Raw genomic sequence first — 14,976 nt, 5'->3', positions numbered from 1 at the left:
TAAGACTCTTTATAGGTTCTTTAGTATTGGAAGAGGTGGAATCCATATTTTGGGCCATATTTACTTAATTAAAACTAATCCGAGCTACTTAAATATCAAATTACCTAATAAAACTAAAGCAATAATTCAAAACAATTCAAACATAACCTAAAATAAAAGATCTCGCCGGCCGGCTCAGGTTGTCAAATACCCGCACATGCCCATTTAAGCAATTTTTAAACGTTATCAGAGGTTATTTAGAAAGAGCGCTTGGTGTAATTGATCCGCAAATTACGTCAGGCGGTAACGTTATTAGCGGGTGTTGCGTTGACTCGCGCATATCGTAACCATGATAAGGTACGCGTAAATACTGGATGACGCTATTCGGTTTTCCGATATCTCTCTAATAACTGTGCCGGTCAGGCGCTGTGCACAATTTTAGAGGCCATAAGTGGGCGTGCTATGTGCGCAAACTAGTCACCTGACTAGTGCCCGATTCCGAAAATTGGAACCACGAAAAATAATAAAGAAAAAACAAAGATTATAATCTGTATAATCTGTGGCAATAGTTTGTTAGGCAAGTAACAGACCTCTACACTGTTAAATGTTAGTTATATATTGCGAATTATCTGTACGACCGACATTGTGAAATTTTAGAAAACAACACTATAATCGTCGTATCCTTAAGAGTTAAAACACAGTGTTTTTTTTCGCGTTTTTTGGTAGAAGCTACACATACTTACTTTTTATATTATATAAAAGTTACAAATGGCACACTATAGCGACTTAATACTTAGAGATTGTATAGATTTATTTTTTATATCGTTTTTGTTTTTAAGTAATACTCATTCATTGTCACTTGCAGCTCTAACAAGTTATAGTATGTTAATAATTCAGTTTTTTTGCATTAATGCTATAAAGGCGTTTGTTATAAATATATAATGTCCTCCTTTTGTCATTTTTCTTTGTCTCAGATTAAAAATACACGAAATATTAGTATTTTTTGAGTGAATTTTTAATTTGAGGTACATATGTTTATTTTAGATAATGAATTTTTAAGTCTAAAAATATTAATACAATTTATAGGAGAATTTGAATTAAAGGGATCACACATATATACAGAGTGTTCCAGTACTTTTAGTAGGACTTCAGTGATCAATAAAACATATTTTAGGAAGAAAATAATTATCCCAAAATAAAGATATTTTAACAAAATTTGGTACAAAGATCTACCAGTATTTTTAACATAAACCCGTATGGACTAATATTAACATGACATTTTCTTCTTGCTACAAAGAAAATGTATATTTTCTATGGCATTTTTAACGTTCTGTTACAAGAAACTGGTCCACACTGCATATATGACTAAAATAAATAATGAATAAAAAAATGATATCGAATTATGAGTTTACATGATTTTAATAGATTCATTATTTATTTAAATATTAGGTAACAGAATGTGTGCATGAAAAACTTTACCAGTTACATTTAATCCGGTGAAAATACAGGGTGAACCATTTAGTGCGAGAAAGTCCAATATCGTGGTTGTTGACAAAGATATGAAAAAAAGTTTAATCTAAATATTGCATATGGTTTATATCCTAAAAATATTTTGTTGTATAGTCCTTGAAATAAAAATAGTAGGTACTATATGTAGAGTTTTATGGTGAATCCAATTCTGTACAGAAAAATGAGGGTTGCAATTTATATAAACTTACAACTTCATCATTACTTTTTTATGGTACACCCTGTATACAACAAAATAATTTTAGGATATGCTCCTTTATAAACCATGCAACATTTATGTGTATAAAACTTTTTTCCAGATCTTTATCAACAACGACGATATTGGACTTCCTTGCAAAAATGGGCCACCCGGTATATTAATAATAGAAAATTATTAATACGAATAAGTAGATTCTTTTTACATACCTAATTTTTGCGATTGTTAGTGTAGCGCCTTCAATGAATTTTGTTAGTTTATTACCCACAAGCAAATAAAAATAACGAAATAAGCAAACAAGGACCAAAAAATTGTTTTTATAAGGAATATAAATTTTGATATTTAATTCTTTTAACGTCTTTTACTCAAGTATTATTGGAAATATAATCGTTGTTATTAGAAAACATGTCTGAAACAACTATTTTTGTTCTTCCAGTTTTACTAAAAAAGTAGTTTTTTTCATCAGATCAAACTAATATAAAAATGCAAATTCATTGTCAATTTAATAACATATTTATATAATATTTAAATACCCTTATTTATTTTATTTCATCATATTTAGTAACCAAAAAAATAGCTGATGTCAAATGTTTAAAGCCTATAGTCTACACGTAACTTTTTTTTAAATATTATAGCTGATGTTCAGTCAAAATAAATGACCAGAAGACCGTCGAAAAAACTGATGTCCGTTTGCTATATGTCTTGCCGGTCTTCTGGTTTAACTGACAGGTAAAAAATTATGTGTAGACGGGACATTAGTCAAAAAAATAAGCCAGCACGTTACAGAAAAAAGCTAGAAAACGCGCATTTATAAAAAAATAAAAATATTTTTACTTTCCGTCGAGTAGATTATTATTAGTTGTAATGTCATAAGATATGATGCAACTATTGTACAGTCAATCTGGCATCAAAAAAGGTCTAGACTCCCGTCAAATTACCCCTTCTCTCATACTTTGCCAGTCCTAAGTGTTTCACTGGAAAAGCTTAAATTCCAAAATTCGTATCCCCCCACTCCACCGTTTTTGAGAAACTCAAAAAAAAATTTGGATTCAATTTTCTGGCTGAATCATAAGTCCCACAGAAAATTTTATGGAACAAAAAATGAAGAGAATCAAGTTCTCTACATTTTCATCTCTAAATAGCAAACCTCTAAAACCTACTGGAACAAATTTAGAGGGCGACAAAGTCACTCAAACGGTTTTTTATGATCTTTAATAATTTTGAAAACTTTGCGACAGTAATAAAATGGTTTCACCCGGAAAAAGGAAAAAACTGCATTTGAGTGACTTTGGCGCCCTCTAACTTTGTCCCCGTAGGTTTTAGAGGTTTATTACTGAGATGAAAATGTAGAGAATTTAATTCTTTTCCTTTTTTGTCCCATAAAACTTTCTGTGAGACCTACGGTTCAGCTAGAAAATCGAATCCAATTTTCTCAAAAACGGTGGGGTGAGGGGATACGATATTTCGAATTTAAGCTTTTCCAGTGGACCACTTACGACTGGCAAAGTATGAGAGCGGGGGTAATTTGATGGGAGTTAAAGGGTGCCAGATTGACTGTACCTACTACTAGTATCACATTGAAATCTAAACATTTGTCCTAGGACTCAATGTATTACTATAAGTTGCATACCTTTTCCCATCATCACTAATCGGTTCATTTTACTAAACTAAAACGACTTTAACGAAACCAAGGATTGTCTTTATAGTAAACTATATATAGGATACACTTAAAATTAAACTGGAATGGTGGGTAATATCGATAGTGGACACCTCCCGCACTTAAATGTAGGAGTAGGGTCCATCTGTGAGGGCGCTACACAGCAACAATCAAGAATTCTCGTCTTTGTTGGTGCCACCGCCCCCCGTGCCGCCCCCTTGGCCTGTTCCGGGTCTGCCGCCCCGCACCTGCTTGTACTCCAGGCCGGGGTCGAACTGCATCAGCACGAACACCTAGGGCATGATAGTTAAGTAGTAGCAAAAGATTTAAAAAGAGAGAAGAAAATAAAATTGGTGGCCACGGAATTGTAAAGTATTCTCATATTAGGGGAATAAGTAAACGCATCTTCGCATATAAATAATTGTACTTATTTACATTTTCACTTTAATCAAATGAGGTTTAAAACTAAGAACCAACAACTCCCTGAGAGTTTTAATTCTTTTCTATTAGTGAAGATATTTCAGAAGATAAAACTCTTAACCCTTTATTTAGAGAAAACAGTTGTTATTTAACGGGTTGCCGTTTTACCACTGTTATTTAGAAATAAAAGTTCGCAATAGCTGGTACTTCTAAAAAATAACAAATAAGAAAATAACAGTGGGCTAACAGTAGAGAAGGGTGTTATCTTACATTTTACACCTATTATTCATAAATAACAATTTGCAACAGTTGATACTTCTAAAAAATAACAGTTATCAAAAAAAAATAGCAATAACAAATCCGAAAACTAACAGTGAGTTGATAGTAGAGAAGACGGACACAATTTGTAAAAATTACAAATGTTATTTTTAGAGATGAGCAAAACTGCGATTCTTCAATCGCAATTGAAACTGCGATTGCCATTTTTAAATCGCAGCGAATGTAACCTGCGATTGCGATTTTAACCTAACCTAACCAAATTATTCGTAAAATCCTTTTTCTAAATATGCCAATGAGCCACCCTCGTTCCATTTGAAAAAAATTGAGATATTAGAAATACGATATTTTAACTGGCCTGGACAAGACGTCAAAAACAACAGACGATCAAATCTGTTTTTCCAAGGCATCTTGATTAAAATTAGTGTTTTTAACACAGCCACGACATTCTAGATTGAAATTTAAAATGCGATTTTTTATGCGAAAATGTCAAAAGTTGCCATATGATATGCCATTCTATTCAGAGTGTCATTTTCTATCGAATAAAGTAAAAATATACCGAGGATGTCATTTAAAAATCAAAAGTATTAGTCATTTCCGGTGAAACAGGAAGTGACTAAAAACAATTGAATACGTCAGTCAATCCTAATTTATGTCATATACTAACACACCAAATCAGTTTTTTTATCAGAAAAAAATAAAAAAGTTATAGGGGTGAACCACACTTGAGAAACAAATAATACCTTCTCTATAAATAAATAATATCAGAGAGAAAATTCAATCACAGTTTACTATAAAATGCTTCAATAAACCAGAAAATTACATTCGCAACAATATCGCAAATCACAACTCCTAAAAATTCAAACTCGCAGATAGAAATCACGGTCCCAGTTTAAAAATTCACAATCGCAAATCGCAACAAAATCGAAAACCGCAACAAAGTCGCAAATCGCAGCTATAGTAATACTGGTTGCCTAAATTGAAACACGCAAATAGAAAAAATAGCAATCGCAGTTTCCCATTAGCCAATCGCAGGTTGCGATTGCAATTTTAAAATTACCGCGATTGAATCGCAGTTTGCGATTTCTTCCTCATCTCTAGTTATTTTTACAAATAAGAGTTTAAAACAGTTGATACTGGTAGAAAATAACCTTGTTCCTTCTAAAAAATATGTGTTTTGAAAAAAAAAACAGCAATAACAAATTTGAAAATAACAGTGCGCTGGCCGTAAAAATGTATAGTAATTTAGCGAAATAATAACACTAAATCACCACAATACACCAAAACACTTTTACTTTTACACTGGACTTACTTTTACTTTCGCTAACCATGTTAGCATCATTAGCAGATGATTATAAACATATATATTATATAAAAAATTTGTTTATAATCATCTGCTGATGATGCTAACATGGTTAGCGAAACGCGCGTCCAGTGTAAAAGTAAAAGTGTTTTGGTGTATTGTGGTGATTTAGTGTTTTTATTTTGCTGTTTAACACCAAAGGTTCCAACCCTCAACTGTAATTTAGCGACCTGTTATATTTCAACTGTTATTTACAAGTACCTAAAGGCTACAAAATACGGTTATGTGAAAAGACTATGTGCTGGCAATAAACACGGGTAGTAACATTGTAGTAATCGATCTGTTATACTACAACTGTTATTTTTATATATTTTATCGGTTTCTTTTTTTTGTGCTGTTTAACATCTAATAAAATCGATCAACAACAAAAACCTGTTACTATAAGCTGTTATTTTTAAATAACAAACTCAACTTTTTTTTAAAAATATCAGTTTTGTCCATCTCTAGTTCTGTTCATTATTGTTTTTCACCATGAGTCCAGTTCACTAGTCCCAAAAAGTAGCAAAATAAGCGTTATAAAACGGGCTAGGTATTTTTACACAAATGAAGAAGGAAATTAACGATAAAGGATTATACTATATCCGTATTGTTGCACATTTTTAGACAAGTTATTTATTCTTAAGATTTCGATGGTCAAAGATCAACAAAGTATTCGTTATGTTTGGACTAAATTTTCTCGAAAATAAAGACATAATTTAAAATTCCGTTACACTACGGAAATAGATTGACGTTTAGTGATTACAGTGATATATGGTTTTGTAACAAATTGCTCGCTATTATATGGCAAATGCTGAAGCTGTGCAACCTTAATCAAGCCTTAATCAAAGCACGTGTGTTTGAAATTTTGGGTGTGGCTTAACCCTAGCCGTACCAAAATATTTTTAAAATTTTGTTTTCCAAAACAGGGTCAAAATTGACCCAGACATATTTTTTGTGTTTTAATAGAATGCTTTGGGAATGATAAAAAAATATTTTTTTATATTTGCTTCACTTTTATTACAAAAATAAACAACAAAAAAATATAATATAAAATCACTGCATAGGACATAAATCAAGCTAAATACTAATTTATTTTTATTTTGCTAATAAGTCAATAACTACACTTTTCTTATTCTCCATCTTCATCTTTTGAACAACAAGAACAAACTACTGCTTTTTGAATTGAATTTGATTTCTGCGTGTAAGGGACAAACATATTTGTGGCACTTGTCACATTTTGTGGAATATTTGTTATCGTTTCCACGGCACTGGAAGCATCGACTCCTTTTGGCGCCTATGTTGGGCGTTGGTAGCTTCTTTTTTATTGAAACTCCTGTACTTTCAATAGCATGACATACAGTTGCGAAAAACCCTCTACCATCCTCATGAATTTTTTCTGCGCGTCGTACAATATTGTTATGAGTCAGCATATCACCTAGTTCTTCCAAAAAAAGTTTCCTTCTGACTTTTAGGTTACCATTTACCATTAGAACTCTTCCATTGTGGATTTTTCAGAATCCAGATGACGAAGGCATTATATGACGCTATGTCAAGCCAATTATAAAATAAACGTAAAGGCCATCTTCTACTGATCCTTTTGGAACTGTATTCACGTACAATTTTATCCAAGCAATCTACGCCACTTTTTGTCTCATTATAAGAAGTTATTATGCTAGGCTTGAATTTCAGATCTTCTCCGGCGATGTCGTGTTCATGATGCATTGAAGATAGAAGTACAACAAATTTATTGGGCTTCGTAACGTAGGACACCAAGGTAAGATTCCGTGTAAAAAGGAACTGTGAAGAATACGTAGCTCTTTCGCGAATATCTAATAAGCTCTTCGGCAAGTCTTTGCGAGTTTTGCGGATTGTGCCCACAATTGTTAGATTCTGGGACAAGAGTTCTTCTGCTAAGGTTATGTCGGTGAAAAAATTATCAGTTGTTATATTTCGTCCACTACCATACCAGTGGTTTGCTAAAGTTTTTACAACTCGAGGACCTTGATTCTTTTCTGCTATGCCATTCAATTTTCCTAAATACACTTCAAAATTGCAACAATAGCAGTTGTCAGCATCACAAAGGGCCCACACCTTTATACCATATTTGCCTGGTTTACTTGGTATATAAACTTTGAATAAGCAACGACCTGGGAAAGTTACCAACTGCTCATCAATAGTCCCAAAAGCTGAAGGTTTGTAAGATTCTCTGCAATTCTTAGCAAATATGTCAGTTATCTCACGAATCGGAGCAAGCTTATCTTGTTCCTTTCTCTCGGCTCTTGTAGACAAATCATCAAAACGAAGGTGGCGTAAGATGTCAGAAAATCGATTTCTGGACATAGTGGCCTGATAAATTGGCCTGGTAAAAGCATTGTTTGTAGTCGACCATAAATTGCGTACACTTTCTTTTGCTTCACGGAATATACCAGCAAGAATAAGGACTCCAAGAAAGGCAAGCATTTCTGTAGTGTCTACTTCAATCCATGTCTCCAACTTGTCTTCATGACATTCATTATAAGTCTTTATAAAATCGTTAGCTTTTTTGTTTGTATATTTTATGATAATATCGAACATATTTTCAGAAAAGGAAAGCTTGAAGCAGTCAGTAATAGAATTCACATCCTTACTTCTATTTGTGAGACCTTTATCTTCTTGCAAGATATTGCATGATCTGGATTTTCCTGTTTTAGGCGCTACAGTATACCATGTACGATTATCTACATCATAGGACTGCCTATTGCGCAAAGTTTCGCCTTTCAATTGGTCAGGTAACTGCACTTCTTCCTCTTCTAACTCATGAAATGAATGGCTTCCTTCGTGTATCTCAGCTTCACCATCCGAGAGGTCCTCATCACTCGAGAAATCACTAAATGCCTGCTCTAAAGGTAATTCTTTATCGCACTCGTCATCTGAAGACTGCATCAGAATATCGTAGAGCTCCTTGTCGGACAAACCCTTATTTTTAGACCACATCGCACTTTACTGTTTTCTATTGAAAAAAAAAATAATGATCTTCACGAAGCAGCGTTAGATAGTAAACTGAATGACGAATAAATAAATTACGACTAAATGCTAACCATGCTATGACTTGTCGATTTGGGGAGTTTTAGCCTATAACGGTTATTCACAAAACCGGGTCGTCCGTGACCCAGAGGCAGATTTCGGAGAAATGTATTTTTTTTTAAATTCGTACTAAAAACAATATGCTTATGATATGTTAGGAGAATTCATGGAGGAACACTGAAAAAAAAGCACGGGGGCGAAAATTATTTGTGGAATTCTATGTTTCGGGTCATCGATGACCCACTTTCGGTAAGGCTAGGGTTAACGCGACAGGATCGGGCCAAGCCTTAAGCGGATTTCTGAAATATAATATATATTTCCTTCGGCTACACACCCACTTCACCCGACCCCTGAGAGCGACCCGAAAGTACAGCGTAATAGACTCATAATATAGTGCTCAGTAGTAGAAATATACATGTTATTATTAAAAATCGATTCCATGGCCACCTGAATAAAAACATATCGATTTTACTTGATCGGTAGGCAACAACTGAAAATCGTCTGGTGGGTTGGTGATGACGTATCTCTTGCTACTCGCGTCACAGGATGAACTCGTATCCCTAAATCGGTACAATCCAATGCATAACATTCCGAACTGCTTCAGGGCTGCTACGAAAAGATCGCCGTACTTCCCCGTCTCGCCAAACTGAGCCAGGGGACCGTCATAGAGGGAAATTTGACCTACTCTGCATCGATCTCTGTTTGATAAACTTTCCGGAGTACTATAAAGGAAAAAAATAGGGTTTGCTTGTTACAAGGGTCGTAGAAATGCGAGTTACCTGTATCCTCCTCTTAAACCAGCACCTTCTGCTAAAATCAGTTCTAATTCTGGTGTAGCACCCCCAGTGATCAAGGATCGTATTAATGTCAAGGCGTTTTGGTTGAAGTATGTCTAAAATAGAATTTGAGAAAGAAAGAAATTATTTTTAATTTTTAATTGGATAATGAGCATCCAATTACAGGGTGTACAGGGTGGTCCGAACTGTATTATGGAAACTTTGGCAGCATATTCTGCAGATAAAAATAAGTAAAAAAATCATATAAATGTATGTCCTAAAATACTTAGTTTCGGAGATACAGGGTGTAGAAGTTTCATTTTTATTTCGATTTTTTTCAAATAATTTCTGAAGTACCGCCAATATTTGGATGAAAATAGGTATCTGGGAGTTTTTTTGACATGAGAAATTTTATTTTAATGTCAATAATGACTACTACTTATAGAGGGACCCACCTACATATTTTTTAAATGATTTGAAGAGCAATAACTTTTCGTCCGTACCTGTATAAAACTACCGAGTACAAAAATATACATTTACGAAGTTTTTTACATAAAAAAGGCCTCTTGGTAAAAATAGCTACGTAAAAAACTCAAACCATTTAAAAAATATATAGGTGGCCTCCAGTGTCAGTGTCTAAAATATATTCTTAATAACTATATTCTAAATAAATTCTATATAACTATAGTTATACAGAGTCAGTCTTAAGTGCAAATATTTTTAGGGGCGGTATACTTCGACTCCCCAGAAACACGTCTATGGTTTAATTTTCGGCCTTTTTCTAATTTTGTATTTTTCGAAAAATGTTATAACTTTTATTTAATTTTTAGTCAAAAAAGACAATATCTTGAGAGGAATATGGCAACCTCCAGAAAAAATCCAGTGGTTCCGAAAACTTAAAATAAAATATATATTTTTTTTATTTTCTAAGTAAAATAACTCGGTTATTTTGGACTTATTTGAAAAACGGCGAGGAGAAAATATGTTTCTTTTATCGAAATCTATCAGACCTGAAAATATTTCCACTTATTTCAAATACACTCTGTATAGAAACTCCAGTTAATATCTAGTCGTGGTATAACCGGATGTACTGTCAAAAATGTTTTGGATACATTGTCCTCAGTGATATTACTATTTTCTTATTGTCAAAAAACTTTAATTACAAAAACAAACAAAAATTAACTTTAGCTCTTTCAGCCAAAGTGGTTCTACTCTGAACGCATTTTATAAATAAAATAAAAGGAAGTACTTACCGTAGACATTAGCGAGTCTAATACACTAACAGCGAAAGCGGTACCACAAGCAAACGGCTGGGTTAGGTACAATTCCGTATCTGGATCATCATCGTCATCTTGATCCAAAAATTGAACGTTACTGTCGTTGACCAATTCTGAAATAATAGATAAAATTAAATCTCACAATTCTGTGCATATTTTTAGGTAATTTTAACTTATTTTTTTCCTTAGGTACCCATAGACGCGACAGATACAAGGAAGTGATAGCTTTAATAGGTAACAACTTTAAAATAGAGATGTAAGACTGAAAAAAAAACAGTGTACCCATATAAGCTGATGAAACCTGGTATACAGATCGGCCAAGAATGTTAGAATATTTTAGCTAGAATAGAAGGGTTGAAACAAAGGGTAGCTTTCCCAGTAGGCCTATCCATGGATATCACAATTTTTTAGGCTTAAGAAAAGGAATCCATTATAGCCTGGAAGAAATAACAAAGCAGGAGAAAACAAACCGTTCAGTTGTCATTCCCAAGCAGCATTTGGACGTCGGGACAACGTTGTGTCACGCGACCAAACGTCGGGGCGCAACGTCGGCACAACCTCGTGCCAACCCTAGTCTGCACTAGTTTGGAGAATAATTTTTGGGTCGAAACGACGTTGGATACCGACGTTGGCTAGAAGCTTAATTTAGTACAAACTGCAATGTTGTTTAAAATCCTAATTCACAGAAATACAAAACTAATATGGCGTCTAAGTCGCGTTATATATCCTAAATTGGGATAATTATTGTAAAAATATTATTTTTATGATTTAGTTAGAGACATATGTCAGGTGGCAGTGAAGGAAAACAAAACAAAAGTATTTAAGTGTGGAGGATGTTTGAAGATCATAATTATTGAAACACTTTAACCGACTCTGTAACTCGTTACCCAAGGCAAAAAAGTTAAACGCAAACAACTTTATTGATAAATGTATTGTTTCTATTTTGAAAAATACTAATGGGCCTTAAAATTAAAGAAGTTCTAAAAATTTTCTTGAAGTTTTTTTTCAGTAAAATGAGAATAATTTATTCGCAGTCGAAAAAATTGTTTCCGCGTGATTTTTAGGGTCAAATATTTCAAGTTAATGTATTCAAAAAGCAGGAATTGCTATTTTAGGAACGAAACATTTTCTTATTTAACAACATGGCGGCTTTCACTTTGTTGTTTTGGAGATTAAGATGGAGTAGTTCGAGTAGTCGCATACTGGACTAATAAAGTCGCAGTTCAGCCTTAACAGGTAGTATACTAGTCGCAAGATTGCCTAATTTAGTCATCCTAGAGTCTAGCTTGTGCCGCCCTCTATAATCTAAATAAACGAGGGAGTGGATAAACTATCGGTAATATATGCCGATGTATATTTAAATTTAGTTTTATATGTACCTTTCTTATGTCCCATTTTAAATAAGTTTTTTTTATAAAAACAAAAACAGCACTGAACTGTCTGACTGAACAGAACAATGAAGTGAAAATTTAAGATTTAAGGTTATGGTTCAATACAGTTGCAAAAAGGTAGTGCCTCGACGTCCTACCAACGTAAGAATAAGGAAATCTAAACAACGTTGGAATAAGTAAAACAGACGACGTTTGCATAACGTTGGAATAGGTCCTGAAACTGACGTCGGAAAACTCTATATTATCCAACGTTGTAACTACGTTGTCCGAATCACCTAAAATAAATAAATAAATAAATAAAAAATAAATGCCTTTATTGTGAAAACATTTTTCAATTTGTAGACAAAGGTAAACTAACAAACAAAGTAAACAAAAACAAGGTACACAAACAAACAAACAAAAGATAATACAAAACATTATACAAATAATATTGTCAGTCTTATTGTTTAAATAAATATTTATAAATGTTTACAAAAAAAAATGTCAAAGAACAAAAAAAATTAAAATAATATTCAAAAATATTTAGCCAGTTTATAGCAAAATATCAATGACCTCTAAATAAATTAATTTCGATGTCATTAGTAAATATAGCAATAGCAAACATTAGACCAGTGTTTTCAAGATCAAATTCGATTTTCAATTCAAATAGAATTCATTTACGGCGTAGAAAGCCTTGTCTAGTAAATAAGAGTTCAATGCTTTGCGAAATGAAAAAAATGATGTTATGGATTTGATTTCAAATGGCAGGTGATTGTGCATTTTTTTCGAGTTGTATAATATTGAACTTTTAACTAACTCTGAGCGTGGGGTAGGTAGATAAAGATCTTGCTCCGCGTTCCTGAGTGGATAAGTGTGAGATGGCCTCTCTTGAGAAGCTGATACATGTTTACGTATTAGGCAAACGGATTCAAAAAAAAAAAAAATTTAAAGATCACTTAAGCAAAAAATGTTACAAGACAACGTTTATTCGACGTCGCAGGAGCTTCCTACTTTGCTGAAGTACTAGTCCAACGTCGGCACAACGTTATAAAAACGTTTAAATTTATTTTAATACCCAAGGTAGGGAGCTAAATATTTTTTGTAACTAATCCAACATTGTGTTTAGTAAACATGTGGTCGCAAGTCGTGAAAATGCTACTTGGGTTGATAACCAAGCTGCGCTAAAGGTACTTGATTCCATAAAGGACAGACTAGACTTTGTACTCTGAATACATTAGTAGAATATAGCAAAGTTACGCTATGAGGTACGAGGGTTACAAGGGTAATGAAAAGGTAGATAAAAAGATCAAACAAGGCTCATTGCTGCAACTCAGTAGACCAGAGCCCTTGCAAAATGGCCGCAAAAGACCAGTGGAATAGCCCAATAGTCATCACAAAAAATCTAATTAAATCTAGTTAAGATATTTTTTCCTAGAAAAATGAAGATGAGATACCCACGTTAATTTTTGGTTGTGAAAGTTGGGTATTAATTAAAATATTGAAGAGTAAGATTCAAAGAATGGGGATGTTATATCTAAGAAGAGTACTTGGAGTAACAAGAATAGATTGAATAAGAAACAGCTTTATAAGAGAGAAACTGATAGTAGATTCGATTCTGTATAGAATTGAGCAACCTAAGCTTCAGTGGTATGGACAATTTTAGAATGAACAAGGGGGTATAGGAAGCTAAAATACAGGGGAAGAGACCAACGGGAAGACCGACAAAACATGCAATGATATAATGGAGAAGATACTACTTAGAGGACTAACAATATCTGAAGCCAAAATATTAGCAAGAGACAAAAATAAATGTGTATTTATAGTGTAACAATTAAGTAAATTTAAGAAGTATATCTTACACCTCCCGTAGAAAGGTTCATATTTTTTATTATTTATTTTTTTAATTTTTTAAATGCTTACCAGTAATCATAGGAACGTTGGCTCCATAAACGGACCCCCTTCTTTGTAGTATAATGGGACTACCTACGGGAGTCCCGTTCTCGTTGTCCTCATTGGTTTGACTCAAGACACCGATAGTGTCATCGAAGGTCATGGCCTTGATGTTAAGCGACGCCAAAATGGCTTCCTTGTCGGCCAGCGTCGGATCATCGTTACTGGGCACTTTTGCTGACAGAATACAGCACATGTCGCAGAGATTGACGTTTACTGCACGCAAATCAGCCCTACTTAGTGGAGAACCCTAATAAAAATAATAAAAATATGTTTTTTCATATGCTTTTTAAGAAAAAAATATAGATTTATATACATTTAGAACAGAAATCTTCGGTAAATTCTGCAACATTTTCCATTCTCTTCTAATATAGTCCACAGAGCCAACTATGACAACATGTTTGAGTTCGTGGTAATGGAAGTTGCTGGCTCTCAAAGGCATAACCAAGTTTCTTAAACCAATGAGCGGTGAATCGGGATCAGCAAAGAGGCAAACCACCACGTGACCGTTCAGTACTGTCATGGCTGCCTGATTTCGATCCTACAAAAATCAAAATATAGTGTTCTCAAAAACCCTTTGCTGTTTTTTAAATCAGAAAAATATATAAAGTAATAATATTTGTAGTCTTTACGGCTTTTTTAACATTTCTATAAGGCAGTAGAAGTTTGGGCTACCGTTTCTTTATTTGTTTGGTTCAAATTATATACCAGGTGCGTCTAAAAAATGGCTCAACCCTAATTATAGCACTTGCAGGCGAAATTGGTATATCAGAATATGACATAAGTCAAGATTGATTGACGTATTTAATTGTTTTCGGTCACTTCCTGTTTTACCAGAAATTACTACAACTTTTGATTTTAAGGACCACCCTCAGTATTTTTATTCCAATAGAAATGACACTCTAAGATAGAATGACCTTATGTATGTCAACTTTTGCAGCATTTTGCTTAAAAAATCGTATTTTAAATTTCAATTTAGAGTAGCCATAGTTTAGAGTAGCCTCAATTTAGGGTGCCATGGCTGTACTAAAACACTAATTTTTAATCAAAGGAGCCTTGGAAAAATCATCCTAATGGTTTTCCACTGTCTTCTGGTCGGTTAAAGATGCCAAATCGTAGTAAATCATAGCGCTCATTTTTGCA

The 14,976-nt window shown here is 33.6% G+C and overlaps 1 protein-coding gene across 1 annotated transcript in view; it reads right to left on the bottom strand.

Annotated features, from left to right (window-relative positions):
• Window positions 1-431: 431 nt before the first annotated feature.
• Window positions 432-14,976, bottom strand: part of LOC115884458 (calcium-activated potassium channel slowpoke) — a 165,464-nt gene continuing 150,919 nt past the window's right edge. The window contains exons 26-28 of the mRNA XM_030903048.1: window positions 9,240-9,352; window positions 8,933-9,182; window positions 432-3,652 (exon numbers count right to left, since the gene is read on the bottom strand). Coding sequence (XP_030758908.1) covers window positions 3,530-3,652; window positions 8,933-9,182; window positions 9,240-9,352 — 486 coding nt within the window. The 3' untranslated portion in view covers window positions 432-3,529. The remainder of the gene's footprint in view (window positions 3,653-8,932; window positions 9,183-9,239; window positions 9,353-14,976) is intronic.

This window comes from Sitophilus oryzae, unplaced genomic scaffold, assembly GCF_002938485.1.
Source record: "Sitophilus oryzae breed Bouriz unplaced genomic scaffold, Soryzae_2.0 scaffold_249_pilon_pilon, whole genome shotgun sequence".
NCBI classification, from domain to species: domain Eukaryota; kingdom Metazoa; phylum Arthropoda; class Insecta; order Coleoptera; family Curculionidae; genus Sitophilus; species Sitophilus oryzae.
This window is presented reverse-complemented; position numbering and strand designations above follow the sequence as displayed.